The sequence below is a fragment of the Carassius auratus genome, chromosome 40 (genome assembly GCF_003368295.1).
Source record: "Carassius auratus strain Wakin chromosome 40, ASM336829v1, whole genome shotgun sequence".
In the NCBI taxonomy this organism is placed as follows: Eukaryota; Metazoa; Chordata; class Actinopteri; order Cypriniformes; family Cyprinidae; genus Carassius; species Carassius auratus.
Genome location: NC_039282.1, coordinates 14,091,942 through 14,119,586, shown reverse-complemented (window position 1 = coordinate 14,119,586; position 27,645 = coordinate 14,091,942). Strand labels below are relative to the sequence as shown.

Sequence of the window (27,645 nt, the reverse complement as noted above, 5' to 3'; positions counted from 1 at the left end):
AGTAATTAGGCTCTGCAACAGACAACCACACTAACACCTGCCTGTTCATCTTGTTGAGAACTTAATTATTATGAAAACCTGAGTTTATATTTGATAAATTTAAAGTTTTTATAATCTCAGCGTGCAGTGGGATAAGATGTATGCATTCAAATGCAACACGCTTGTTTCTTCTTTTTTATAAATGATCATGATCATGATCATGATCAATGATCATTCATGCTATCAATTATGAATTTATGATGTCCTAATAAGGATTCTGCTCACACTCCTCCACTGGGAGACGAGCACAATAACCAGTAGTCAAAATAATCTGGACCAGAATGATTATAGGTCAAAAAGGCGATGCTGGTGGTTGGATTTCCACTATGTTGCCCAGCAGCCTTCTAGTAATTTCAAATACTACTTTTAATCTTTCAGGAAGGACATACAATGATCTGAATCAGTATCCTGTTTTCCCATGGGTCCTCACAAACTATGAGTCAGAAGAGCTGGACCTCACGATTCCTGGAAACTTCAGGGACCTTTCGAAGGTAAAAAACATCAAAACACAATCCATCCATCCATCCGTCCATCCATCTGTCATCATTAACGTTAAAAATTTCATTATTGATTCCAGCATGAGGGTCAAAGTTTAAACATACCATTTTGGTGTCTGAATCAAATAAAATGTATTAAAGTGATTTATATACAGTACACAGAAAGCCTAGATGCATGTAAATTGTCTGCTGTAATGTTTCGAATAACCTTTTTGAAAAAAACTTCAAAATATGGGTGAAATAATTTTCCATTGTTATTCAGTGTAACAAACACATTCATGAAAAGCCATGTTTCCACTGAGTGGTGCAGTCCGGTACAGTAGGCCTGCAGTGGCCTACAGTGTGATTCGGGACAGTGCACGCTGATCCGGCTTGCGTTTCCACTGCAAACATTACCTTTACTTGTTAGGCATGGTGTATGTAGAAAAGTTGTGGTCGACGTCATTCTCACATGAAGGAGAAACGTGACATTGTCTGTGTGTAGGTGTGAAAACATACAATTCTAAAATACTCTGTTATGTTATATTTTTTGTGTTTGCACACTCTGCTTGAGCAGCATGGCGGAAAGAGTGATGGAGACACCTTTCCCTGTGTGTTCCTTTGGTACCATTCACAATTGATCTGTACTTATTAAAGTATATTAAAGAAAAAGTGATCATGCAAAATTTTATTATATTGTAATAAAAAATGTCTCTCTGGCAAATGGGTAAAACCTAGAGGTTTGAAGGACAGTGGCAAAGTTAGTTTAAAGGAATAATTCACCCAAAACTGAAAATGTGATGTTTATCTATTTAACCCCAGGGCATCCAAGATGGTAGTAGGTGACTTTGTTTCTTCAGTAGAACACAAACTCAAACCGTTGCAGTCTGTCAGTCATATAATGGGATTTAATGGGAATCATGGCTTTGAGAGTCAAAAAAAACATACACTAACAAAACCAAATTAAACCCTGCGGCTTGTGACGATACACTGATGTTTAATGACATGAAACGATCAGTCAAGAAACTGAACAGTATTTATATAGTTTTTACCTCTGATTCACTGCAAGTTTTGGCGCGTGATGAGGCTTCTTCATCTTCTTGCTTTATGGCTGATCACAGACTTATAAATTCATTACCGCCACCTATCCTTCAAATGGACCACTGAAATTCCATTTACAATTTCAATTAGGAGTGTAAAACATACAAATTAATCATTTTAATGCAAAGGGAGAGAAAAAAATTTATCTGTATTAAAGTTTTTTATGTTTAAAAATCCCTTTTCATCATTATTTCAGTTTTGTATGCTTTAGATGTAATAATTAGCATTTTTTAATCTCCACTTTTCCTCTCCAGCTGCTCTATACCTTTGTCAGATTGTCACATTCTCTTTTTCTCATGCACTCATTTGCTTACGTTTACATCTCACAAGCTCACTGACCTGAAAACCACCACATTCCTGTCTGAGCGTATCTTTCTCCATATAACGCTCTCTCCTCCGCACCCATTCCTATCCTCATTTCGAAATAATTTCTAAAACTGCAGACTAGAAGACTATTCTACTATCGTTTTGCTGTTTTTTCAACAGCCATTTGTGGAGACAGTTTAAGTGGCCGGTTCTTGGCTGAAATAATTTTGTGGAAAAGATCTAATGCTGTTGGCTGTGCACTATGTTGAACCTTAGCTATAATTCTTACCCTTTCTGCATTCAGCATGGGTAATATCTGCTTAAAATCTCTCTTCCTACAGCACTGTAATGCCTGAACATGTCAGTGTGGCACCAGGTGGGCAGAGGAAGCCCCCTGGCCTGAGGAAGACAGTGATGTATTGTAATGTATGCCTGTGACATCCACCTTGTGCTGTTTACCAGCTTGAGCTGCCTTCATTAGCAGTAGTTCACAGGTCTGCAGCCGTCCTGACGCATGTCCTTGGCCGACCTGGGGCTCTAACCTCTGAAGGTTCAGCACTGCTGAAACAAAAACAGGGGCTTTAACCTCCCTCCTGAAGACCCCTGCCTTTGTTCAATAATGTATGGAGGGGTGTACAGCCTCCGGGGTGAATGTGCGTAGGAGGGGAGTGTGTGCTATTGTAGATAATGAGGTAGGCAGCTTTTTTGGTTTTGTGATGAATATTCTTTGTTCAGTTCCTCTTATTTTTTTCCCCGCCAATGTTATCGAATGTGTTCATCCATGCTAAAGATGCACCAGCTAGCAGGAACTGAAACACTGGTTTCCTTTAAGTTAATGAGTGTGAATTTGATTTGAATTGGCCACATCCTACAGGACGTTCAATTAGAATTTGAACTGGAATGACATAATGGAATCACACTCTATTGATCGGTCTGTCCGTAATTGTATCCATTGTTTTATCTGTCATTCTATCTATCTGTAGTTTTATCTTTTGTTTTTCTTTTCTGTCTGTTGTTTTATCTATCAATATTTATGTCCAGGTTCAAATTAAGCTTCATCCATTGTTCAGTCTGTCTGTTGTTCTATTGATCAGTTTGTCTGTTTGTATTTTTATGTTTGTTGTTCTATATATCATATCTTCCATCAATCTGTCCATCTATCCATCCATCCATCCATCCTATCATTTTATCTATTGTTTTGTTTATCAATCTATATTTCAAGGTTCAAACAAGGCTTTATTAGGCCAATTAGTTTTTTTGTTAAAAAACTATACTGTATAATTTTTTTTTTATAATATGCATCACTAAATTTAATTCCACTTCCTTACATTTTAATTCAAAATCTGCATCCTGTTTGCTACATCAATTCAAATTAAATTTAAATTAAATTTAGAGAATTCAATTGGAATTTAAAATGCATTACCAATTCAACTTTCAAAATTCTTCAAAATCTCAATTTTATACACCAATTTACATCCAAACTAATTTGGGCTAACTGGGGGCAAAAACAAATAGTCAGCTTTTAATATGTGTCCTCTATAACCCCAAAAAGCAAATATAGCCATGTTGCATTGCAAACATGTCTTGGAAAACATGTAAGTTGGGTTGCAGGTTCTTCTGAACACACCCTTAAATTCTCACCTGCCATTCTCACACAACTCCCAGAGTCCCAGACACGCAAACCTGCACCGCAGTTCCGTGTGCCGTGGTCACGTGACCTGTCCAGCAGGAAACAGCTGCCAGTCATACTGGTGAGAATGCCCTGCAGCGCTGTCCTGATTGGCAGCATTGTGGAAAACTGCTGAAATATCCGGCTTGATATGTATCATAATTCCCCTCTCAACCCCACCTACAATACACACCTGAAGTTATTCCACCAATAGTGTGTGCATTCAACTGTACAGCGAATAACGAAAAACAGGTCTCTGGGCACCCCAGGGCTAAGACTTGCAAATTTTTGCATGGCATCTACATTGACATGGCGGACAGATTTATTAGAATCTAATGATTATTTCCTTTTTGACAGACAGGTGGCTGATAGAAAAGGGAAGCCGTCTGGCTCGCAGCTATTAATTGGTGCGTGCTAATGCGAAGCCCTCATACGCTGGACCCGCACCAACTCTCTGCTGCGATACCACGTTATTCCACTTCTTTTGTGCAGCTTTGACAGGAAATTAGATGAAGTGTCTCTAACGGATCTTTTCGAGTGGGCTAGTGAGGTAGAGCGGAGAAATTGACAGCAAACATAATTACCTGAGTTGTGCAAATCTCTTGTTATGAATGTCCGATTGTTCAAGCGAGCATAATTCTAGTTGACTGGACTTGCATTCACACAATTATCTCACCAAATATGAATCCCCATGTATCAGTCAAATATTTCTCATGAGTTGTTTTTCATTTTTATACATTCAAATTTATATTTGTAAATATAGATGTTCTGTAATAGACTGGGTTGCCAGTTCTCTCTCTCTCTCTCTCTAAAAGTATTTATTTATCTATGTAATGCATTTCTTTTCTTTTATTAATTTATTTATTGAAAGTGTTGTATTTATTTATTCATTGCTACTTTCTTTTAAAAATGTTTATATTTATTTCCTTTTTGTTACAATTTAAATACTTTTTCTAATTACTTTTTAATTATTTTATGTTGGAAATACAAAGCATTAAATAAAATAAAAAGCATTGAGGAGACTTTTTCTTGCACCTTGGAGAATTTCAATGCGTCTATCCATGTATTTACATAATGCTTACATAAATGCATAATTTTGACATAAATATGGAAATTTGGTTGTACATTAGGTCGCCAGTTCTCTCTCTCTAAATTTTTAATTAGTTTGTTTGTTTGGTTTTTTAACATGTTATTTATTAATTTTTTTATATTTTTTTAATCACATTTTAAATGTTTATCTAATTAAATTTTTAGTCTTTTATGTTGAAACTTAAAATCAAAAGGCATTGGAAAATACTTGTTTTTAGCCTTCCGGCTGTTTACCAGCTCACGACAGAGATGTGCATTATGGGTAACGCTGAGCAGACCTGCCTTTACTTTCAGAGATGCCATATCTGTTTTTTTTTCTCCTCTCTGCCACCATTTTCATCCACTTCCTTGGTGCTCGGCAAGTCTTTTTCAGAGCTGCATCTGCTTTGTTTTGACTTGCAGGAGCTTGATTGCATTAGACTGAAGGTGCACATTGTGCTCTCGCTGGCTGACGAGGCCAGTGAAAACAAGTGCTACTCCTCCTGACAGCGCACTGCCGGCACACACATCCTTAATTCAATTTTCTCTGATATATGAAATTCTGAATGAGTGTCTCCAGGGGAGTTAGTGCAGATTGCACCAAATGACGGCATTCTGTCGCGATGCTCTGGATAAATGACTGGCTTATCTTTTGAACATGAGAGAGTAGCCCTCTTAATGATAATTGTTCTTGAAGCTGTAGTTTGTATGCTGCAAACTGAGGTAACCCGAGGAGAGGAGGACTTGTTTTAAATGTTCTTTTCTTTTGGTTAGCTGTCATTACATTTCATGAGCTCCACAAAGCAGACCTGTCAGAAACAACAATTTTTTTTTGCTATTTATTTACCAGAAGACTTTTTGACAAAGTACATCTTAGCTGCTGCCCATACTACTGTAGCTACATGATTAGAGCGTGGGTTAACTATAATGACAGCATATTTATAAATTGTCTCATGATACTTGTTTTAATTTCCATAAGCAGAGGCAACAGTTGCATTCATAAAGACGAAATGACATGCGCATCCAGTGCGATTATCATAAATTTACGGTGTAATTTTAGACTCAAAGCCTGCATTTATATTGTTCATGCTCATTAGTAGAATAAATCTTTGCATCTTCTTTAAAAAAGTATTTAAAAAGTGACAGCCATTATAAATAGCTTAACCCCAAGTCAAATGCTTATCTTTTATAGAGAGTGAATAAATGGATGCTTAAATCTTTTATTTATTTATTTTTTGGCATCTTAAATCTTATTGTCTCTAATACGGCAGATAGCTTTTTACTTTGCAGCTAATTAGCTTACTGAACAGATATTGTCCCTACACAGGTGTCTCTGAGGGTTTGATTTAATTAGGTCACAAGGGAGCTGCTCATATTCTTCATTAAATACTTGACTAATATGTGTGATGTGACATATACTTTGGCGACCTTTATTTTTTGCACACAGATGTGTGCATCCTAATTATAGTTCATGAAACTTTCAGGTATCACATAGTCATAGAGTTAATTAGTTGCTATTTCTTATATTCTACGTAAAAAAAAAAAGAAAAAAACATGGGAACTATGAGAACTAAACTATGAGAACTAAAATTTTATATTATAATAACATTACTATTCGTATTACTGTATTTTTAAAAATAAAAGTGTGTGAAATATTACAGCATCTGGTACATTTTATATGTTATATATGTTATAAGTTATATGTTTTTTTTTCTTCGTCAGATCACATGCTTAAAATATTATGGACTGGTTTGCCAAGATCCAGAATTCTCTTGTGAGTTTTTTTTTTCTTCTTTCTTTTCTTTCTTTCGTTGAATTCTTTATCGGCTTCTCTGCTCTCACTATTAGCATCTGTTGCGGGGTGTTTTTCCAGATAGCTTGGAGTACGGCAGTCTGGAAAGCCTAAAATTTACACCAAGCCGTGTATTTATTTAAAACCCATTTTTACAGTGTGCTAGACTTCCTGTGGCTGCTCACCCAATCACGCTCAGCCCTAGACGTCACATGGCAGGTCATTATCAGCTCATAAATCTCAACAGATCTCCATAAACTTCTCTTTCATTTGCCCCAACCGTGCTAACATCGGCATGGATGGTCATTAAAAATGAAAGGAACTGAAGGCAGAGAGGTTGAGGAACGGTTTTAAAAATTTCTTTGCCAAAGCGTGATTCAAGTAGGCTCGGTTCTTTCTGGGAAAAATAGCAAATTATGAATTTGTTTGTGGTCCATTATCCTCTGCATTAAACCATGTAGTGTTGTTTCTTTTTATTTGAAAATGCCAGATATATCTCAGCCCTTAGAGCTATTTGTTATGACATTGCTCTGTTATTTATGCCATGCTTTGAGTCTAGACAAATTTCCCACACTGCTCTAAACAACCAAACGCTCTCCCACGCTCACACTCCAGATCTCGGCGAGTATTGATCTCCCTCTAGGGCCGGTGCTGTCCTCCTCGTCAATCACACGTACATTAATATTGACTGCCCAAGTACCTGCGTCGCCCGTCGATTGGAAAGCTATATGTCAATTTGTTCCAATATAAAAGTTTCTTATTTGAGTGATGACTGCTTATTTTGTTTAAAAAAAAATTTTTTTTAAAGGGTGTCTGAAAAGCTCAACTGGCCTTCATGAGCTATTTTAAAGAAATATTTTACTTGGTACACAATCCTCATTTGCATCAAGGTCTGATGTAAGAAATAATTTTGACTGGTAAAATTAAATATTTTGATCATTCATAGTAATGCTTTTAATTCTGAAATGTAGTCATGTATTTGCTAGATCTTAGAAAGTGTGTGTGTAAAAACAGTTTATTAAATTATGCTGTGTATGTTATAGGTTTTTAGTATACAGCGTAGATGGATATGTATATAAGCAGTTAGACTTCTGCTAACTGCTTTAGGGCTGATATTTCATGAGTTTACATGCAATGAGCAAATGTTAAAAAAAAAAATGTATCATTGGGGAGCCATGCAGATGTTCTTTTACAGATGTTACTCTGACAAACAATTACAGTCCGAATGGTGCTTATGATGTAGTTGGATACATCCACTGTCTAAGTTTGACTTTCAGTCATTACTGGATTTAGAGAAGAGAGACTGTTACAGATTGTTTATGTTGTATGATGACAGGTTTATCAACATCCGTGTGTGTTTGAAAGAGACGGGGAGAGAATTCCTGGGCTCTGAATGCCAGTATGAGTGTTTACTCTAGACATTGTGCAGGATTTTCTAGAGTGGTTTAACAGCAGAAGGATGGTCAAAGCAGAGCAGTGTGTGGACGTACGGGGTGTAAATCAGGTCAGACAGGGTTAAGCCAGGCTAGATTAATCGCTGTCTTTACCTGAGGCCTTTCAGATTGCCTTACACACACATAAACACATAGAAAAACAGACATACAGGCAGATAACTCCTATATAGATGGATTTTTATAAGCAAACAAGAAACATTCTTCTGTCTGTTGTTATTGATAATTTTTTTTGAGTGTTTATAAGATAAATAATAATGTTCAATTTGTTAATGAATCATTCATCTTTTCAAGAAATCAGTCAGCAAATATGAATGATTTGTTCACCAATCTTAAATTAGAAAAAAAGTGCAATTCTTAATTTTCCCCCTTTTGTACCATGGAATAAGTAAACTCGTACTGATTTAGAAAAACATGAGGGTGTGTAAAAAAAAATTTTTTTTTGCGTGAGCTATTTTTAAAAAAACAAAAACAAATGATCATAATAATAATACATAAAAGATCTGGCATACTAAGCTGAAACATATAAGTTTACTGTGTGTTGTTTACTTATGTGCACTTGTTTATATGTCCTACATTTCTAAATTCAGTGCACCAGCGGGCCCAGACTAAGAGTACCTCAAACTAAGATTACATGGCATAGTAATACTGCGTGACATACAAACATCAAGAAAAAAACTTTAGTTTCTCCTCAAGGAGTTTTGCTCAGCCTTCTCCATGAAACATTCATGAAGACACACATGCACACACGCAATGCTCTCAGCTCCACATATGTAATGTGTGCTATAAGTCTTTTTTATGTGATCGTTCGTATATAGAAAGTGCACGGAATGAGAGCAACATGGCTTCTGTCTGTGGAACAGTTTGTGTGGAATGGTTTCTTGTCATTCTTGTGCGCTTGAAATGCAACTAAAATCAATCCATAGATTTAGAAAAATGGAAATGTGCTTGAATGACTGCACAGAATAAAAATCTATCTTGTCCTGTTAAGTGCATGTCAAGATGGACAAACCGATTTTTTTTTCATATGTGTGTTTCCTCAGCCAATCGGAGCGCTGAACCCAAAGCGTGCTGTATTCTACGCCGATCGCTATGAATCATGGGATGAGGAAACTCCACCCTGCCACTACACAACCCACTATTCCACTGCAGCCTCCACCCTCCACTGGCTTGTCCGAATCGTAAGTCTCGTTGATCAGTTGGATGCATGGAATTTGATGCCTTCAACATCTGGGAAGTACCTAGTTTTACAGGATAGTTAACCGAGCTGAGCTGCTTCTGGCTCGTATTATGTCCTCTGTGAATGGTAAATTATATCATGTAAGTCAGTTTTTGACGAGTGGAAGTGTAATTATGTCACCCCTTTCATGAATGTTCCAATGATTATTATGCAAATAGCCCTTTTCATTGAAGAATTGTAATACTTTCCTATTTACATGATACCATGGCAAATCTATGCAAAACTGTATTATTCTTCAAAGTGTATCATGGTTGTACTTTGGAAATGATGCTGTCAAGAGTCTGCGTTTACATAAAAGATTCCAATACGATATCCCCCGATCCCAGTTAGTGGATCAAATCACCGTCAGTCAAAGAACACGTTGGTGCATCCTTTCACCGCGCATGCGAATCAACCCCTACATCTCAATCCACTAGCTTGATGTTCCGCTACAGAGAGCTGGTGAGTGGATTTCACAGGCTGGTAAACAGGCATATGTGAAAAGAAGTCAAAAACCTTTGCATAGTGATTTACAGGCTGGTATGTGACAGCTTTATGCCTCTCAGACAGAACGTGGAGCGCTGGGAAACATGTCCATCATTGTCTCCTGCTAACGTCCTCGCTTGCCCTGAGTCTCCAAGTGCTGATCTGGGACAAATGGACTGCTACAAAAAAAAAAAAAAAAACAGCCAGATCAGCAGAGAAAATGAAGTTGTTCCTAAGGTTGAGAGGAGATTGGGTTGGAGTATCTCCTGATACTTTCAGTTTTTCCACATTTGTTACATCATATGACTTTGTTTTACTAGTCTACTGTTGTTTTGTTACATAATTCGATTTTTTCCCTGTGTGAACATTTTATACCAGAGCTCAAATCAGTCGTGCGGAGTGTTTTGATGAGATGTGCATACTTGTTTTGGCATCAGATTTTATGATGAATGCACATTTAAACCAAGTGTAGTTGTTTTCAGAGCAATTTATTGCATGTAAATTGATTCAAAGGGCATTTTAGCTCGTTTTATTAATTTTAAAAGACTGTTTTATAATCACACTTCTTTTAATGAGGAATCTGTTTATCCATCTTGCGGGAAAAAAAAAATAAAGCACCTAATGAAAACGTAGTAATTGGCTCTTCCGAGGCAGGCTGTTGCATTGGTGATGATGATTTGGAAAGTTCCCCTTGGCAGCTCTCACACCGGGCTTGACTTGAGACTGTAGACACCATCATCTTTTCCTCTGGCTGATCCAGCATCTCCATGTCAACTCCTCGTACTGTCAGCCCAGACTGATGACCCTGAATCTGCCAATTAGAGCCGGAGCTGAGCTCCTCAGCCAACAGGCCTTATAATTAACTCCGCCTTGGGCACTGTTACAGAAAATGAGAGGACAAAAAAAAAAAAAACATCCACAAACTCAATCTGACAGATGAGTCCCTACATTGAGATGTTTGTGCAAACAGAACGTTTCCCAGAGCAATGGAGAAGGGCTCCATCACGAGATTGAATCCAATTACCATAGAAATGAATGTAGATGAATTTACTTTATTATTCTACAGATGTTTAGCCACTGAATAGCATTAGCGCTTTGCAAAACAGAGAAGATATGTCTAAACAAGCGCCTAATTAGCAGTCAGAATCATGTGATACCTCTACAGTTATTTTCCCACGTTAGGAAAGATGTTTTTGAGCTTATTTGGGTCAATAAAAGTGATATTGTTGTTTTGTGTCTGTTCAACTGCAGGAGCCGTTCACCACATTCTTCCTAAACGCCAACGGCAACAAGTTTGATCACCCAAACCACACTTTCTCCGGTATCGCCCGCTCATGGAGGCACTGTCAGCGTGATACTGCAGATGTGAAGGTAATCAGACATCAGTTTTTGCACATCGTAATATCTAAACAGGCTTAGAAAATAGTCATTAATGCCTGACTGTTATGATGATGTGGGTGCAACATTAGTAGCTGCAACTGTGGGGAACTGAATAAACAGTTCCTCGAAGATTTTGTTTCTATTTTCAGTCTAATCAGTCAACCAATACTGGAATCATCCAGTTCGCAAAAAACAAATGGTATTGCATTGTTTTGATTTGCCATAACATTTAGTTCCTTCAGCTTCCAAGCTGCATCACGCTGTCCTTTTTCCATTTATAAGTGCATTTTTTGTGAAATTCAAATTTTTTCTTCATAAACATTAAAAGTAAAACATCTTTCAACATGCACATATTTCAGAGAGGCATCACATCATCAATGTAAGGGTTGTTCCCCATTGCCCCGCGCTGTGGCTCAGCAAGCGCACTCGAGCTGACCTAAAAGTGTCATACTTTTCCGGCACACTCGGTGATGGGTTTGCTTCGCCCCAGGCAATTAATAAAGCATTAATGACAAAAGCTATTTAAAATGTAGTCTTTTATGTAAAGGCAGAGCTTTTTACTACCCTGGGCTGGGAAACAGCATCCAACAACATGAGGTGCGGGCGAGTGAACGGCTGTACAGGAAAACGCTAGATATGTTAGCAAATACAGCCTCTCGGAGCCACTACGGTGTCTGTTTGGATCATGTTAAACATATTTAATGGTCACCAATCTGTTAGGACAAAACAATTTTGATTTCTTTGTTTTTTACTGTGGAGCAGGAGTTGGTTTTTATTATGTATGAGCAGCATGATTTTCATCATAAAAAACTACCTTTGTACTGAATTACCTGTATTACTATATGCACTCACCTAAAGGATTATTAGGAACACCATACTAATACTGTGTTTGACCCCATTTCGCCTTCAGAACTGCCTTAATTCTATGTGTCATTGATTCAACAAGGTGCTGAAAGCATTCTTTGGAAATGTTGGCCCATATTGATAGGATAGCATCTTGCAGTTGTTGGAGATTTGTGGGATGCACATCCAGGGCACGAAGCTCCCCTTCCACCACATCCCAAAGATGCTCTATTGGGTTGAGATCTGGTGACTGTGGGGGCCATTTTAGTTCAGTGAACTCATTGTCATGTTCAAAAAACCAATTTGAAATGATTCGAGCTTTGAGACATGGTGCATTATCCTGCTGGAAGTAGCCATCAGAGGTTGGGTACATGGTGGTCATAAAGGGATGGACATGGTCAGCAACAATGCTCAGGAAGGCCGTGGCATTTAAACAATGCCCAATTGGCACTAAGGGGCCTAAAGTGTGCCAAGAAAACATCCCCCACACCATTACACCACCACCACCAGCCTGCACAGTGGTGACAATTTATGATGGATCCATGTTCTCATTCTGTTTACGCCAAATTCTGACTCTACCATCTGAATGTCTCAACAGAAAACGAGACTCATCAGACCAGGCAACATTTTTCCAGTCTTCAACTTTCCAATTTTGGTGAGCTTGTGCAAATTGTAGCCTCTTTTTCCTATTTGTAGTGGAGATGAGTGGTACCCGGTGGGGTCTTCTGCTGTTGTAGCCCATCTGCCTCAAGGTTGTGCGTGTTGTGGCTTCACAAATGCTTTGCTGCGTACCTCGGTTGTAATGAGTGGTTATTTCAGTCAAAGTTGCTCTTCTATCAGCTTGAATCAGTCGGCCCATTCTCCTCTGACCTCTAGCATCAACAAGGCATTTTCGCCCACAGGACTGCCGCATACTTGACTTTTTTCCCTTTTCACACTATTCTTTGTAAACCCTAGAAATGGTTGTGCATGAAAATCCCAGTAACTGAACAGATTGTGAAATACTCAGACCAGCCTGTCTGGCACCAACAACCATGCCACGCTCAAAATTGCTTAAATCACCTTTCTTTCCCATTCTGACACTCAGTTTGGAGTTCAGGAGATTGTCTTGACCAGGACCACAGCCCTAAATACATTGAAGCAACTGCCATGTGTTTGGTTGATTAGATGATTGCATTAATGAGAATTGAACAGGTGTTCCTAATAATCCTTTAGGTGAGTGTATATTGAAAACAAACACACACACACACACACACACATACATATATATATTACTGTCTCAGTGGCCTTCAGTTCAGTCTGCATCACTTCATCCTGAACTTATTCATTACCCACAATACTCTCTATAATGATCCCATGCAGCAGGAAACAGCTAAATAACAACATTAAAAGAGCAAATCAAAGTTCAATGGCCATTTGTTCTTTTTAGACTACTGCCTCAGCATTGGCCTTGTCTTATAAAGGTCATTATACTGTATCATTGATCTATTTTGTTTATAAATATGTGTATATGTACATATCTGTCTATAGATATTTTAGTTAGATATTTCATGCCAATTTGACAATGTTTTATCATTGTCAAGGTATAAGAATATGCTTTTATGTATTGTCAAAACATGCAGCTAGTGATCAGCAGAGCACTCTGGCCTCCTGCTAAGAGCAAAAGAGTCACTTTCTCTCCGATCGTCACCGGTCTCTCAATAATCTGTTGGTGGTGCTCTGTCTGAAGGAGTGGGATGAGGCAGTCGTGCCAGGTGACAGCTCTCCAGGAGGGTGTCATTAGGGCAAGCAATGTAAAGCTGAATAGTCTGAGTGTGATAGGCTTGTCAGCTCATTATGAGGCTGTAGAGGAATTATTGGTTCACAAGTGGAGCGGGCTGAGGACGTGGACCACGACGCTAGCAGCCCAAACTGTTCACGACTGAGTAACTGTCTGCAAAGTTTATAAACCAAACCTCTTGTGAGAGTAGAGATGAAGCTCTGTCTGATTTTAACTGTTGCCCTCGAGGTCGAGTTTAAAGTATGCTTTAATATTGGAGTCAGTATGGTACAGTTAAGGTTTAGCTGTGAACAAGTTGTTGTGTGATGATAATGAATCTCCTTGACGTTTAAAATTCACACAAAATGTCAAAACTTTATTGCTCATAATCAATAGTGGATAACCTGCAGTGGATTCAATGCAACTTTAGGTGACCGATTTCTTATTCCTATTTTGGTTGTACTGCAGGCTACTCCAGCTACTTTATATTTTCCATCCATCTAGAATAAGATGCAGGTATTGATTTTTTTTTTCTATAAATTGTATTTGTTATGTATATTTAAATATCTTCTGGCCCTTATGGATGTCTTGTGTTTTGTAAATCAACATTTTTGTTTATAATTATAACATTTTAGAACAGCAAAATGTATCTAATATTAGAATTTAGATACATTTACATTATTACTGCTCTAAAACATGATTATAAATATTAATAATATTTGGGATTAATTGGCATTCTAAAGGATGGTTGAAATATTGGGGCTTAGTGGTCATTAAAGAGAGTTTTTAAATACTGACCTTACAGTAAAAACACGCTGTGTTTTATTGTAGGCATACTGTTACTTGTGACCCAGCATGTGAAAGTCCTCTGTTTTATGATGCTTTAAAGAACTCTTATAAGCACCAAGGAGACTTAGTTAAACAGCTCATTTCAACAGACGCTGTATAAAAGCCACTTGAATCAGCATTGGGGAGAAAACGTTCAACCTGCCAGCTTCAGATGTGTGCAGGCAGAATGAGGTCTTAAATGATTCTAAATGGTTTTAAAGGTTCTTCAAAGGCAAGAGCTTTTGAGTGACACTAAACAGGGAGGAGGTCACATTCCTTGTGTGCACATGCACCAATGTACAGAGGCATGTCCTCTTACAAGGAATTATGGGTAATTTGCACTGATAGGGCAGTGAGAACAGAGCAGGATTGGGGATGATTAGCTTTCAGAGACTTTCAGGGTCAGGGAAGTGTGTCAAAAATTAAGCAAAAAATGGATAATGCTTTCAGATCAGTAGAATGATAAAAGCTTTTATGGTATTTGTGTATTTAAACTTCTAAAAGCAAAACTTGGGGTTTAAAATGGGCCGTAATAATCCATAATGATATTGCGACAAGAAATTGTTAGGCGTTCCAGTCCAGTTTTGGTTTTTGTATCAAAGCATATTTGCCACCATTTAATGAGTGTAATCATTTTTTAATTTATTTGTATTTATTTGAAGTTCATCACATTTAAGCATTATGCTTCCCTCTGTCATTTCAAATCATGGTTACTCAACTAAAATCCTAATTTAGCCTCTGGGCAGAACAAAACCAAACCTGCTTCACATACTTCAACAAATACAGCAGATCCATCCATCAGCTCACTGCAAACTTTAATAAAGTTTTCTGTCATCTCTCGTGTTTCCTTTGTATTCTCACCCTCCCCCATCTCCGTGCGTTTACCACATTCCCACACTCTATGAGTGTTTTTAAATGTACTCCGATGGTCCTTCACTGGTCTCCTGAGGTCGCTTTCCATGGCCGCCTGAAACATTGCCAACATTTTGATTAATTGAACTACAAAACATGCAGTGTTGAAAGCATTGGTATTTTTGCATGTGCATTTTAACTCCCCTGTCCCTTATATCCCTATACAATATTGCTGAATCGGTTTTGGAAATGTTTGGATTTGATTTGAGCTTCTCTTGCTTGTTCTCTCCCTCCTGTCCTCTTCCTCGGCACCTCATAGGAGTTGATCCCTGAGTTCTACTACCTGCCTGAGATGTTTGTGAACAGTAATGGCTACTGTCTGGGTGACAGGGATGACGGTGTCCCTGTTTGTGATGTAGAACTACCAGCCTGGGCAAAGAAACCAGAGGACTTTGTGAGGATCAACAGGATGGTAAGTCAAACTCGCTACCTAACCACAACATCATATGGATAATGTCTAGACCTGAACAGAATCGCACATACAGGATTCTGTCACTCACAAGGACACTTTGTAGACACCATAGTAGACCTTAGTGAGCCTCTCTCGTCTCAGAACCCAAGACAATAGTTGTCCACTACTCTCTCTTCCGTTAAGCTTTGGGAATATTGGGAAACGATTCAGATTGGGATTCTTGTACCAATTAACCTTATGGTTAAAAACAGTTGAACTGCTTTATATTTTTGTGATACATTTTTGAATATATACAATAAGAGCTTCATGCAAATAAACTTATGCATTATGTATTGATTCAATAAATGTGGGTGAAGTGCAGTTTCATGTAGGCCTACTAATGTCATGTTGCTCTGCTGACTATATCACATCAACTGAACCAAATCTGCAATCTTAAATTCTTAGTCCAGTATTTAATCTGTAATCCATTTCCTTCTGTCTGTTCCCTTGAGATCACACTCATTCGTTCAAATGAAACAGCATCCTGGTCCTCTGCAGGCCTCTCTGCTTGCTGCTTTTCCACAGTGAAGGTCGTAATGTAGTGCACTGCTCGATACTAATGTAATCTAGCGCTGACCTGAATGATGTCACTGAGGACAGGCCCGCCTGCTGTCCCTTATAATGTTACCCTAATACTGGCTTCATCAATCATGATTTGGCTCGTAGCAGGCAGGATGTGTGTGTGTGTGTGTATATACCAATCCCTGTAGACTGTGGTGGGCTTGAAATTGTGTTCTGCCTCTTATAATGGCCCTATATTACACATATACTCATAAAAATGAGAGAACCGCTGGGACAAATGGGAATTGTATATGCTGCAAGATGTGTAATTTGCGTATTTGTGAATTTAATGATTGTGTATCAAAACTTCTGCCTTTTCAAACTATTGAAGATGTGTTGTGGCCTATGCTGCCTGAGGAAAAAGTGTGTGTGTGTGTGTGTGCGCGCGCACTACAGGAAACACACTTGACCTTTTCAGATGCAGTGACAGTGCTGGGGTGTGTGTGTCTTGTGGAGGTGACCTTTCCTCCAGGCCTCTTTTTCTTTCTTTTTTTTTTTTTTGGTTTAACACATTCAGTTATTGGGACGCACATGCACATATCCAAAGATCACACAAGTAGCTGTCTGTTAAAGCAAGATCTTCTTAAGAAAGGGCTTGAGAATGTCAAAACAGCTCAGACATATCAAACTATTTTACATGAGCCTTGAATGGGGCAAAATGCATTCAGGTCTCACACTTTGGTTTCCTCTTTCTGGTAAAACTCAGTTTTTTTGTCACCCAAAATACAGCGTCTTCATATTTTTTTTTACAAAAGCTGGTGTAAATAAGACATAATAAGCTTAAACCCATTTGACATTATTTTATGGAACAGAAAAATAAGTTTATTAGAAAAAGTCCTGGTGCATTTTTCCATAATTATATTCCTCTTATCAATTTCAATAAAAAAATTCACTAAAAAGAACCGAAGAATCATTCATTCTGTCGTTCATCAAACATTTCACTGGTTCTGAATAAGAATCCTGATTCATTTTAGCTAGCTTTTTCATGTAAACAGTTCACGAAAATAATTCACAAGACAAATAAATGAATAATTTCTTTGCATATTAGTAAATCTTCTCACATTGGGATGAGAAAAGCAGCATTAAAGTATCATAATATTGGCCCGTGCATCCGGTGTGCTATATATCAAGTCTTCTGAAGTCATAGGATATATTTTTATGAGGAACAGATTGAAATTTAAGTCAGTATTTGCTGAAAACTTTACTGTGTTATTGTTGTAGCTCTCAAATCTTACTAGGTTGATCTCATTTGATTTCACTGACGTCAATCATGTGTTGACATATTGACAAACCATGTTTGAATATTTCCCTTGCCATATTTGCAGGACAGTAAAATATCTTCCTTTGTGATCCACAGCAGAAAGAAATGTGATATTTGGGTCTCTTTAATTCATATACTGAACATGCAGAAATAGCACAACAAATATCCAGTTTCAGTAAATATTAATTTCATTTTGTGGTTATTTTTTTGACTAGTAGTAGCAATAGCTAGTAGTAATTGGTTTGTTGCAATGACTAGTACATTAATACAAATAATGCAAATCAATTTTTAAACAGGCTACGGCTCGATTTTGTCTTTAGATCTTGTCCTTTATTTTTCTCTCTCTCTGCTGCTCTTTCTCTCTGTCTCATTTAATCCCCTCTTTCTCTCCTTGTCTTTGTGATCTATCCCCCTCATGCCATTTCTTCCTCTCTTTCTTTCACTTAGTGTTCCCATCTTTGCATGTGTCACTTTCGATTGTAATGACATGCCCTGTGGGGAACTCAGCCCCTGCGCTCCCCGGCTCGCTCTGTTGGTAATAGCTTTTATTTCTGATGTGAGATTGAGTGTGTAAATTCCAACAGCAGTGCCCTGGTTGTGTTAGTGTGTGAGAGGGAAAAAAATGTTTATTTGTGTGCCATTCTGTGTTATTTGTTCATTCGTTTTTACCCCTTTCTTACCCCCACCCCTTTGTTATCTCAGTATGACAGTTTTTGATATGCATAATACAGCACTTCTGTGCATCTTTAAGGATTAACAGCAGTATCCAGGCCTGTAATGGAATATAATTGTTTTCAAGAAACTATAGAGGAATAAAACACTGTGGTGTGTTTGTGTGTGTGTGTGATACAGTATATATATATATATATATATATATATATATATATATATATAAACAATAGTCAACTAAAACTAAACTAAAATCATAAGAAAAAGATAATATTTCATTACTTGAAATAAAATGAATGCATAATATATAAATAATATACAAAAATATATAGCAAATAGTATAAACTTTCTATATAAAAAATAAACATAACTATTAACTATAAAATATAAACTTATTACTATTAACTATTAAATAACTATAAAAAATGTAGAACACATTTGGACATATAAAAAAATTAAATACTAAAAATGACAAAAAACACAACAAAATGAATATAATATACACATATTTTTTATTCATTAAGAAATGAATAACTTTATTCAGCAAGGACACTTTAAATTGGATGTTTATGTAACAAACGACATATTTTTCAAACAAATGCTGTTCTTTCTCTTCATCAAAGAATCCTGAAAAATAATTGTTACTTTTTCCATGAAAATATTATTCAGTAAAATAATTTTAAACATTGTTAATAACAAAAAACATTCATTTAAATTCTAATAATACTTCACAGTATTACTGTTTTTACTTTATTTTTTTTATCAAATAAATGCAGCCTTGGTGAGCATAAGAAACACTTTTCAGAAACATTAGGAAAAATACAGAACTTTTGATCAGTACTTTATTGTTATTGTATATTTTTTTTTATCTAACAACAATCAGTGTCCAAATACTTTTAGGGTCTCTGTGCTGTATATTGTTGGATTAGTTAAGTTTCAGTGTCAAGGGGTGTGTCTATCATATTTTATTGAATGAAAAATGTTAAAAAAAAGTTATTTATTTACATTTCGGTCTCTTATGACTATCTCAAGCTATTGCATTCTTCTAAATCGGGAAGCATCGGCCCGAGTGTATGTATATCTGTGCATATGTGTTCGCATCTGTATGCCTGTGTCCATGTTGTATATCTGTACCTTTCACCTCTAATTGCCCTGCTCTCTTTGACAGGCCCTAGAAAGCGAGTTTGTGTCGTGTCAGCTGCACCAGTGGATTGACCTTATTTTTGGCTACAAGCAACGTGGGCCCGAGGCGGCACGCGCCCTCAATGTCTTTCACTACCTGACCTACGAGGGCTCCGTCAACCTTGACAACCTCGCCAGTGATCCCTCGTTGCGCGAGGTAGGTCGCCATTGCGGCATTGCTATTACAACAGCAACAGACTTTCAGAATTGGTGGCTAACATCTTTTTCGTTTTTGTAATTGGACTGTGTCAATTCCTCAATTCCTGGACAAACTCAATTCATGGAGGGGCGGAGCCTTAGATTGAACCCTACTTAAATACACCTGTTCCAACTGATCAAGTCCTTCAGGCTTATTTGGAAACCACATGATATGTGTGTTGGAGCAGGGTTGAGACAAAACTCTGCAGGGCTCCGGCCCTACAGGAATTGAGTTTGACACCCCTGATCTAGAGTATGCTAACATTATATAGCTAAATAGTGTGGGGTGTTTTTAAAATTGAAATGTTTGCAGTTAACTTCTTTTTTTTAAGGTGCAACAGGTTTAAAAACTATGGCGTAAGATTTGCAATATCAGCGTTGGTTAACCGCCTTTCAAGCACGAATGAACCCAGTTTCAGTTGAACATCTGACTGTCAGTGTGTGTCATTCAGATCTTGCCATGCAAATATGTCCTCTGGGAGAGAGAAGCTCAAACTGATTACTCATGTGCTTTGGATCTTCTGCTCTGAAAAGTAGTAACCGTAAAACTTTAGGTACAAATAAATACTTTTCTTAAAGGTACATTTGATAATGTTTGTGCCAATAAAGGCATCAGACAGTTTTGCAATGAAAATTTCAATGTAAATGTATAATGTAAATGGTTTTTGCCCAAGCATATTCACAGCCACATGCCACAACGTTCTGGATGATTGCCAGTTTGTTGCTATGTGGTTGCTAGGGTGTTCTCTGTGGTTTCTAGCTGGTTGCTTCCTGTCAAAAGCTCCCCTTAGACTTTACAATATAAATCTTTTGATTATTATTATTATTATTCAGTTTGTTTTATCATACACTGTGAAAAAAATAGCAAATCTGATCACATAGAGCAGTGGTCCCCAACAATTTAAAGCCCAGGATCCCTGACCTCTGCCTTTATGAAAGACAAGATCTACATATTGAAGAATCGATAGGAAAAGGCATCTCAGTATGCACTTCCAGTTTGAGGCCTTTTATTTAACATTTTAATTAGTGATGCACAGGTCATGACTGATTCAGAATCACACATATATATATGGGCCTTTTTTTTGGCTGCCTAAAATATTTGCATGAAACAAAAACAGCAGGTCTGGATGAGATGCAAGTTCACTCTCTGTCAGCAGGTGGCACTTATGAACCAGCCGCAATATAGCGTTTTCTTGGTTACCATTATTCCTTTATTGCAATCAAACCTTTTCTCAAGACAGTTCCTTTCAGTGATACATTAATATATTTTGAGCATCATGAACAGTGAGCTTGTTCTCTGCTTGCTATGGTATTTTCTCCTGTTTACACTCGTCTTCAGCATCTCTTACCTCTTTTAACATCCTGTGTAATGTATTTTTCTTTATCACTGTCCCAGTAGCTCCCAAAAATAGCAGAAAAATAAGTACAAAAAATACAGTACAAAGAATGGAGCATTTTTGTACTTTATTTTACTGTTATTTTTGGGACCTATTGGGACAATGATAAAGATCGCGATCAATGGGTTGGCAACCACTGATGTAGAGAAACTGTACTCATACTCATACCCACAATAAACTACATGAAATATCATTAATCTCAATATTATAAATGGGGCACAAACAAGCATTATTTTAGTATTACTTGTGCACAGTAAAACAGATATTATTGGAGTAGATTTTACAAGAAAATACTTTTTCAGATTTTCTATTTCAAAATGCCATGTTTCATTTAATGTTACTCCCAACTGTTTGTGAAATTTACTGGCAATTTCTGGGTAAAAATAGTTTCTACACCTTTTTTGTATGCAATTATAATATATAAATATTTTGAATCAGCAATTTTTTGCAGATTTAATTTTAAATTTTTATAATTGTTATGTGCTGTTGTCATTTGTATTATTATTATTATTTCAAATATTTTTATTTTGGTTGTAGTTTTATTAATTTTAGAACTTTAATGTAACCTTGTTTTAGTAAGCTGCCAACGCAACAAGTTTACGTTTTTCTTATAATATTTATATTTTATTATAGATTTATTTCAATTACTTAAAACAATGTTTAAGTTTAGTTTTAAGGATTCAGTAGACTAATTTAACAACAATATTTGACATAAAATAGCATTATTTATTTAAATTCTGGTTACCTACTTAAATTTTATTCATCAAGCAATTCCGATGTAAATCAGTGTTATTGATTTTCCACACAATACTCTTTATTGACTGGAGGAAGTTTTCAAAATGACTTAATTGTGTTTGTGGATATGACTCCAATTCAACAGCAGCAGCTGGTAGGCAGTGTGTTTGTGGCTGTATGTACCCCATTCCTCCCTCCCCCCCTTCCTCCTCCTTTTCTCACTCATATTCCCTCTATCTCTCCCGCTCCCTGTGATACCCACCATCTGCTGTCTGCAAAACAAGTCATTTATATACTGTCACTTCCAGGACTGCCTTTATTTGTCAAGTGACCACTATGCAAATCACTCACGGAACAGGGGGGCTAATTATCAAACAATATGGAGAAAGCTTTGCTTTCATCATTCGGTTCTACATTCCAGACAATAGCAATTATGATTCTTTCATGTAGCTGAGTTCTTCACAAGCAGTCCAGCACTCTGAGAGCAATGGTAGCTGACAGCAAGGTTTGTGAGCTAGAAAGAATCAGAAAACCGGCTTTTATTTGTCAGTTCTGGAGTTTGAGAAGCCTTTATGTTCCATTTAATATATTAATAAAGTCTATATCACTTTTTATGGCAACTGGCATTCAGACACAGATGTTGAGGAGAGCTGACCTCAACTTGTCTTGTTAAATGCATGAAGCGACTCGTGAGTTTTTGCTCTATTTGTCCACCTTGTTAACCAATGCCCCTTGAGCTCAAAACATTACCGTAATAACCTCACAGATGACATATACTGACCTCGAGTAAGCTAAATTCCCTTCCGTTTCTAGGGTCTCTCTGTCTCAACCGGAGAGGGAGGACAGACAGCTCATGGTATCTCGCTCAGAAATGTGACCGTCACCTTCAGGCTATTGATTCATTCTCCACTGACAGGTGCATCCACAGCTCTGACATTAAGCACTGCAATTACGGCCTTAAAATGTCACACGCTGGAGTTAAGGGTCATAACTCGTTCCAGAGTCCAATCAAAATGGCAACAGTTGATGATGGAGTCACAAGACTAGGGTTATTGCCAGGGTTATGTCACAGGAAAAACAGCATTTACGGATGAAGAACATGCCAGCAATTTTTGATACACATTTTTATTGCATGCAACCATAATACACAGTCTGAGAGCAAAGCTTGTGAGCATTTTAATTATGCATTCACAAATGAGTAGAGCATGTCAGTGTAAGAAAATATAAGAGTATCCTGTGTTTAAAGTAACAGATTTACACTCCACTTTTTCCAAGTCTGAATTATTAAACTGATGTTATTATTATTATATTTTAGTCCTTTTTGGAGTCTACTTTGATATTTATTATTTTAGTTTTTGGAGTCTATATTGATGTTGTTGTTGTTGTAATTGCATTATTTATTATATTTTAGCACTTTATTGCAGTTGTTGTGTTGATATTTATTTGAATATAATTATTATTATTTTTTATTATTCTTATAACAGTCTACATTGACTTTTATTTTGTAATTGGATGCCAAAATATTAATTCAGATTTCTGAACTTTTTTAAGAGAATGACTTCAAGTCCGTGTGTCAAATATGGTGTGAATAGTTTTGTGGTGAAATCTTGTGAAATGACATTTTAGCCTCATCAGCCTTGGTGTCAACGTGTCTTAAGGCACTCTATTCCACACAGGCCTATATTAACATATAAAAGGTCTACCTTTTAGATTTAGATATGCTTTTATTAATATTTTTTTTTCTACATCCCATCACTAAACTCACACCCATAAAGTCTTCTTGGTTCTCCAAGAGCCTGAGATGAACATCAGAGCTTTGACATCTACATCCTGACCTAAAGATGTGATTGACATGCCACAGGTTATGATGGATGTTTAATGTCCATCTCAACATGATGGCTTAGAGCTCTGGTGGAAACGATCAGCGTACAGCTCATGCAAGAGGTGTTTCTTATCAGCCGTAAAGAGCAGGGGCTTAAAGTGGATTAGAGTAATGAACTGCCAGTTAAGAGTTACAGATTTCTGTTTGTGATAAAAGTGTGTTTTTCTCCAGAGCTCAGATGAGCAACCAGTTGACACTGTGGGTCTGTTGACAACACTGAGATGGTTTAACTCTAGACATCATCTGTCTGAATTGGATGTATAACAAGGTACAGTTGCTAAAAATGCAAGAGTTTTTTTTCTGGACATTACATTCAGGATGATGAAGTGCTGATCTTAATGTTAGTAAGGGCCAGTAAGATTAAACAAAATTATACTTCCATTAATTTTAACAGTACTTCAATATCTCAGTTGCATCAAATATATCATGGTTTCCACAACTAGTTTCAACATTTATAGCAATAAGAAATTATTTTTGAGCACCATATCAACATACTAGAATGATTTCTGAAGGATCATGTGGTACTGAAGACTGGAGTAATGGTGCTGAAAATTCCGATTCACCATTACAGGAATAAATTGCATTTCAAAATATATTGATATAGAAAACAGATATTTTAAATTGAAATAATATTTCACAATATTACTGCTTTAACTGTATCTTTGATTAAATAAATGCAGCCTTGAAGATCATAAGAGACCTCCTTCCAAAATCTTAATAAATCGAACTGAGCCCAAACGGTAGTGTATCGCATGTAAATATAAGAGTATAACAAAATAAAATAACAAAAACTATATTATTTTCATATTTCTTGACTTTTAAAAGGAATTTTTCTCAAATTTTTTTCTTCACTGTTGGAAGGTATATGTGTACATATAGTTTTTGATATGGACCATTTATTTTCATATTTCTGGACTTTTAGAAGGAATTTTTCTCTCATTTTTTCTTCCCTGTTGGAAGGCAGAAATATAGTGATACTTTCCACATGGCTGCCTGTTTCTCTCAGATCTTCAGATCAGATTACATTATTTGAGCAGACATTGTGACCCCTGTTCCTGAGTCGAACCTAAAATAACTATAATGTGAGCGCATTATTATTTGACAGACAGCATCGTAAAGCATCACAGACTGACATTTAATTGTTACCAAATGTGATGGCGCTGAGTTGTGAGCGCTCTGCTTGTGTCGAATTTTGCCTGCAGGGTCAGGCTAAGATGATTTCATTTCAGCTTGATGATCTGATCTTATTTTAAGTACTTTAGCGAGAAATAATCTCATCCTTTCCTCTTATTTCAGTTGCACAATTGATTTTAATTCTGCAATTTGGCTGCTTCCAAAGTGCTAAGAAGTCAACGTGAAACATAATTTGCACACCATTTTAATTCTGTAAGTGAAATAGGATATTATTTTGAACTAATTTAGAATAATGTACAATAATTGACAAAGTGAATTTTTGATTTAGTATGATTAGTAAATCTCTGGGGAAAAAAGAAAGAAAAAGAAAAGACCTGTTGAAGATTAGAAGTCTTTTGAGTCCAGAATGGTTCCAATTCTAATCAATCTAACCAATTATATATATATAGATGCATGGAATAAATGCATGGAATAAATATTATTTATATATATATATATATATATATATATCTTATATATATATATATATTACTATGGTACTTTTCTTACTCCATGGCAGATATTTTTTCTTGTTTTTACCATAAACTCACTTAATTTTGATAATTTTAATAAGACATCTAATATCTTAAGTATTTTTGCATTCATAATTGTATCTTGATTAAAGCATGTTTAGATATTTTTACTGGAAAACATGACACCTACTTAGTAGGCAACAAAATAATTTCTGTGTAGGTCATGTGACAAGTTTAACATGCATATCTGGACGGTGTAGTGACATGGATGAAGCAGATGTTTGATCTGACACAAGAGTCCAGGCTTCAGAGCGCTGAAGGAGAGCTGTTCTGTTAGACTGTGGGAAGGGAAGATTGATGGGATCAGAGCCTCAGAACAGTCGAGGGGCGCTTGTAGGTGTCTGTCAATGCTACCGTGCACAGTGGCACACACGTAAACTCTCCACATCTCCTGGGCTCCACACACATCCACAAACAAATGCAAACATACGGCCTATCAATAACCAACATATGGTGACATGCATCTGTCAGCGTTACATAACGTGAGGGATGTTTGTGGAGTGAAGGATGAAAATGGTTTCAGTCCTTTCATCAAGGATTTTTGAGTTCATGGCTCATACATGTATCACACAACAGGCAAAAAGAAACCTAAATCTTAATTTGTAATTGTAACATTAGGTCAAGAGCACTTTAAACATAGTGAATAGGCAAAAACCTTGGTTTAAGATGGATTAAATCATGTTATGATGCAGCACTTCAAATTCCCAAAGTACACTACTGTTAAAAAGTTTTGTGTTGCTAAGAGTTTTTAGAAGAAGTGTCTTATACTTACCAAAACTGCATTTATTTGATCAAAATACAGTAATATTGTGAACTATTTTTACAAGTTGAAATGTTTTCTATTTAAATATATGTTAAAAAGTCATTTATTTCTGTGATGCAAAGCTGTATTTTCAGCATCATTACTTCAGTCTTCAGTGTCATATACGCCAGAAATATTTCTAATATGCTGATTTGGTAATTTCTTATTATTATTAATGTTGAAAACAGGTGTGCTTCCTGTTTCCCCATAAACCAAGAGGCGTAAAAACATACTAAATGGTGTTTTATGAAAGAAAGAAAAATTGCCAGTAGTTTTCAGTGAGGGGAAGGTTTAGGTGTAGGGTAATAAAAAATGGAGAGTCCCCATAAACCACATCCTGTATGCAGGAATTAGTGTGTGTCTTTAACTAAAAAACTCTGATTGACAACAAACTTTTCTACACTCAAAAAATGACTCTTTGGCTGAACATGATTCTTTCATGGACAGTGGTTCCACATGTTTGTATCATGTTATTTGGATATGAATAAATCAAGTTATAAGGACATGTCTACTTTTAGTTGAGTTTACTCAGTTTGCTTTAGTTCATCCTACATGAAATATCTGAGTAAAGATAATATTTTACATCATGAAGAACCACTGTCCATGCAAGTTTAGCCAAAGTGTTATAAAAACATTAGCAAGTAAGATATAACTTTTCTTTACACATGATGTTAGTTGTTCGCAGTTTAAGGATGTTACTATGTTTACATCATGCACTAGCACTCTCATTAAAAATGCTTTTTTTTTTTTTAATTAAGTATTGACTTTCTTTTAACCAGGTCCTCAACCCAACCACAAGCTCCACACTTCACCACAATGGTAACTCGCACAAAATACACCAATATAAAGTCTTTTAAAATGCCCACATAATAGAGCATTAGACATGAAAAAGTCTCCTTATTATCACATTTTACTAAAAACTGCATAAAATAACACTTTATTTCAACATTTTCTCTCCCCATATCCACACCTGTGCCAAGCATGATGGGACATGTAAAACATATTTTGAGCTACTTGATTGAAACATGTTCTTTCAAAATGAAAACTTTGTTAAACAAATGAGTGATAGTTTTAAGTCAGTTTAACATGACACAATCATGTTGAAATGAAAAATAGCCAAAATGGCATTAATTCAACATGAATTGTTCAGGTAAAGTGAACAAAACTGAAAAATCATGTTTTCATGCCAGTAACCCAATTATAAATGTAACAGTTTCATGTTATAAGTTATTAGAGAAATCTGAGGAATTTAAATGTCAAGTTCTATTTTTTTATCATCAAGAATATTTGTATTTTAATAAGATTTGTCAGTGACTAAGAATTAGTGTACTATTTAACTTTATTTATGTCTAAAGTATATGAGTGTGTATAACTTGTATAGTATATGATTATATATATATATATATATATATATATATATATATATATATATATAAACTTCTACCCTAGCTTCTGTACAACATAAGATTACT

At 36.4% G+C, this 27,645-nt stretch overlaps 1 protein-coding gene across 1 annotated transcript in view; it reads left to right on the top strand.

Annotated features, from left to right (window-relative positions):
• Window positions 1-27,645, top strand: part of LOC113058655 (neurobeachin-like) — a 220,543-nt gene that overhangs the window by 179,962 nt on the left and 12,936 nt on the right. Inside the window, exons 43-47 of the mRNA XM_026226760.1 lie at window positions 418-530; window positions 8,946-9,083; window positions 10,859-10,978; window positions 15,589-15,741; window positions 19,440-19,610. Of these exons, the coding sequence (XP_026082545.1) occupies window positions 418-530; window positions 8,946-9,083; window positions 10,859-10,978; window positions 15,589-15,741; window positions 19,440-19,610 (695 nt within the window). The remainder of the gene's footprint in view (window positions 1-417; window positions 531-8,945; window positions 9,084-10,858; window positions 10,979-15,588; window positions 15,742-19,439; window positions 19,611-27,645) is intronic.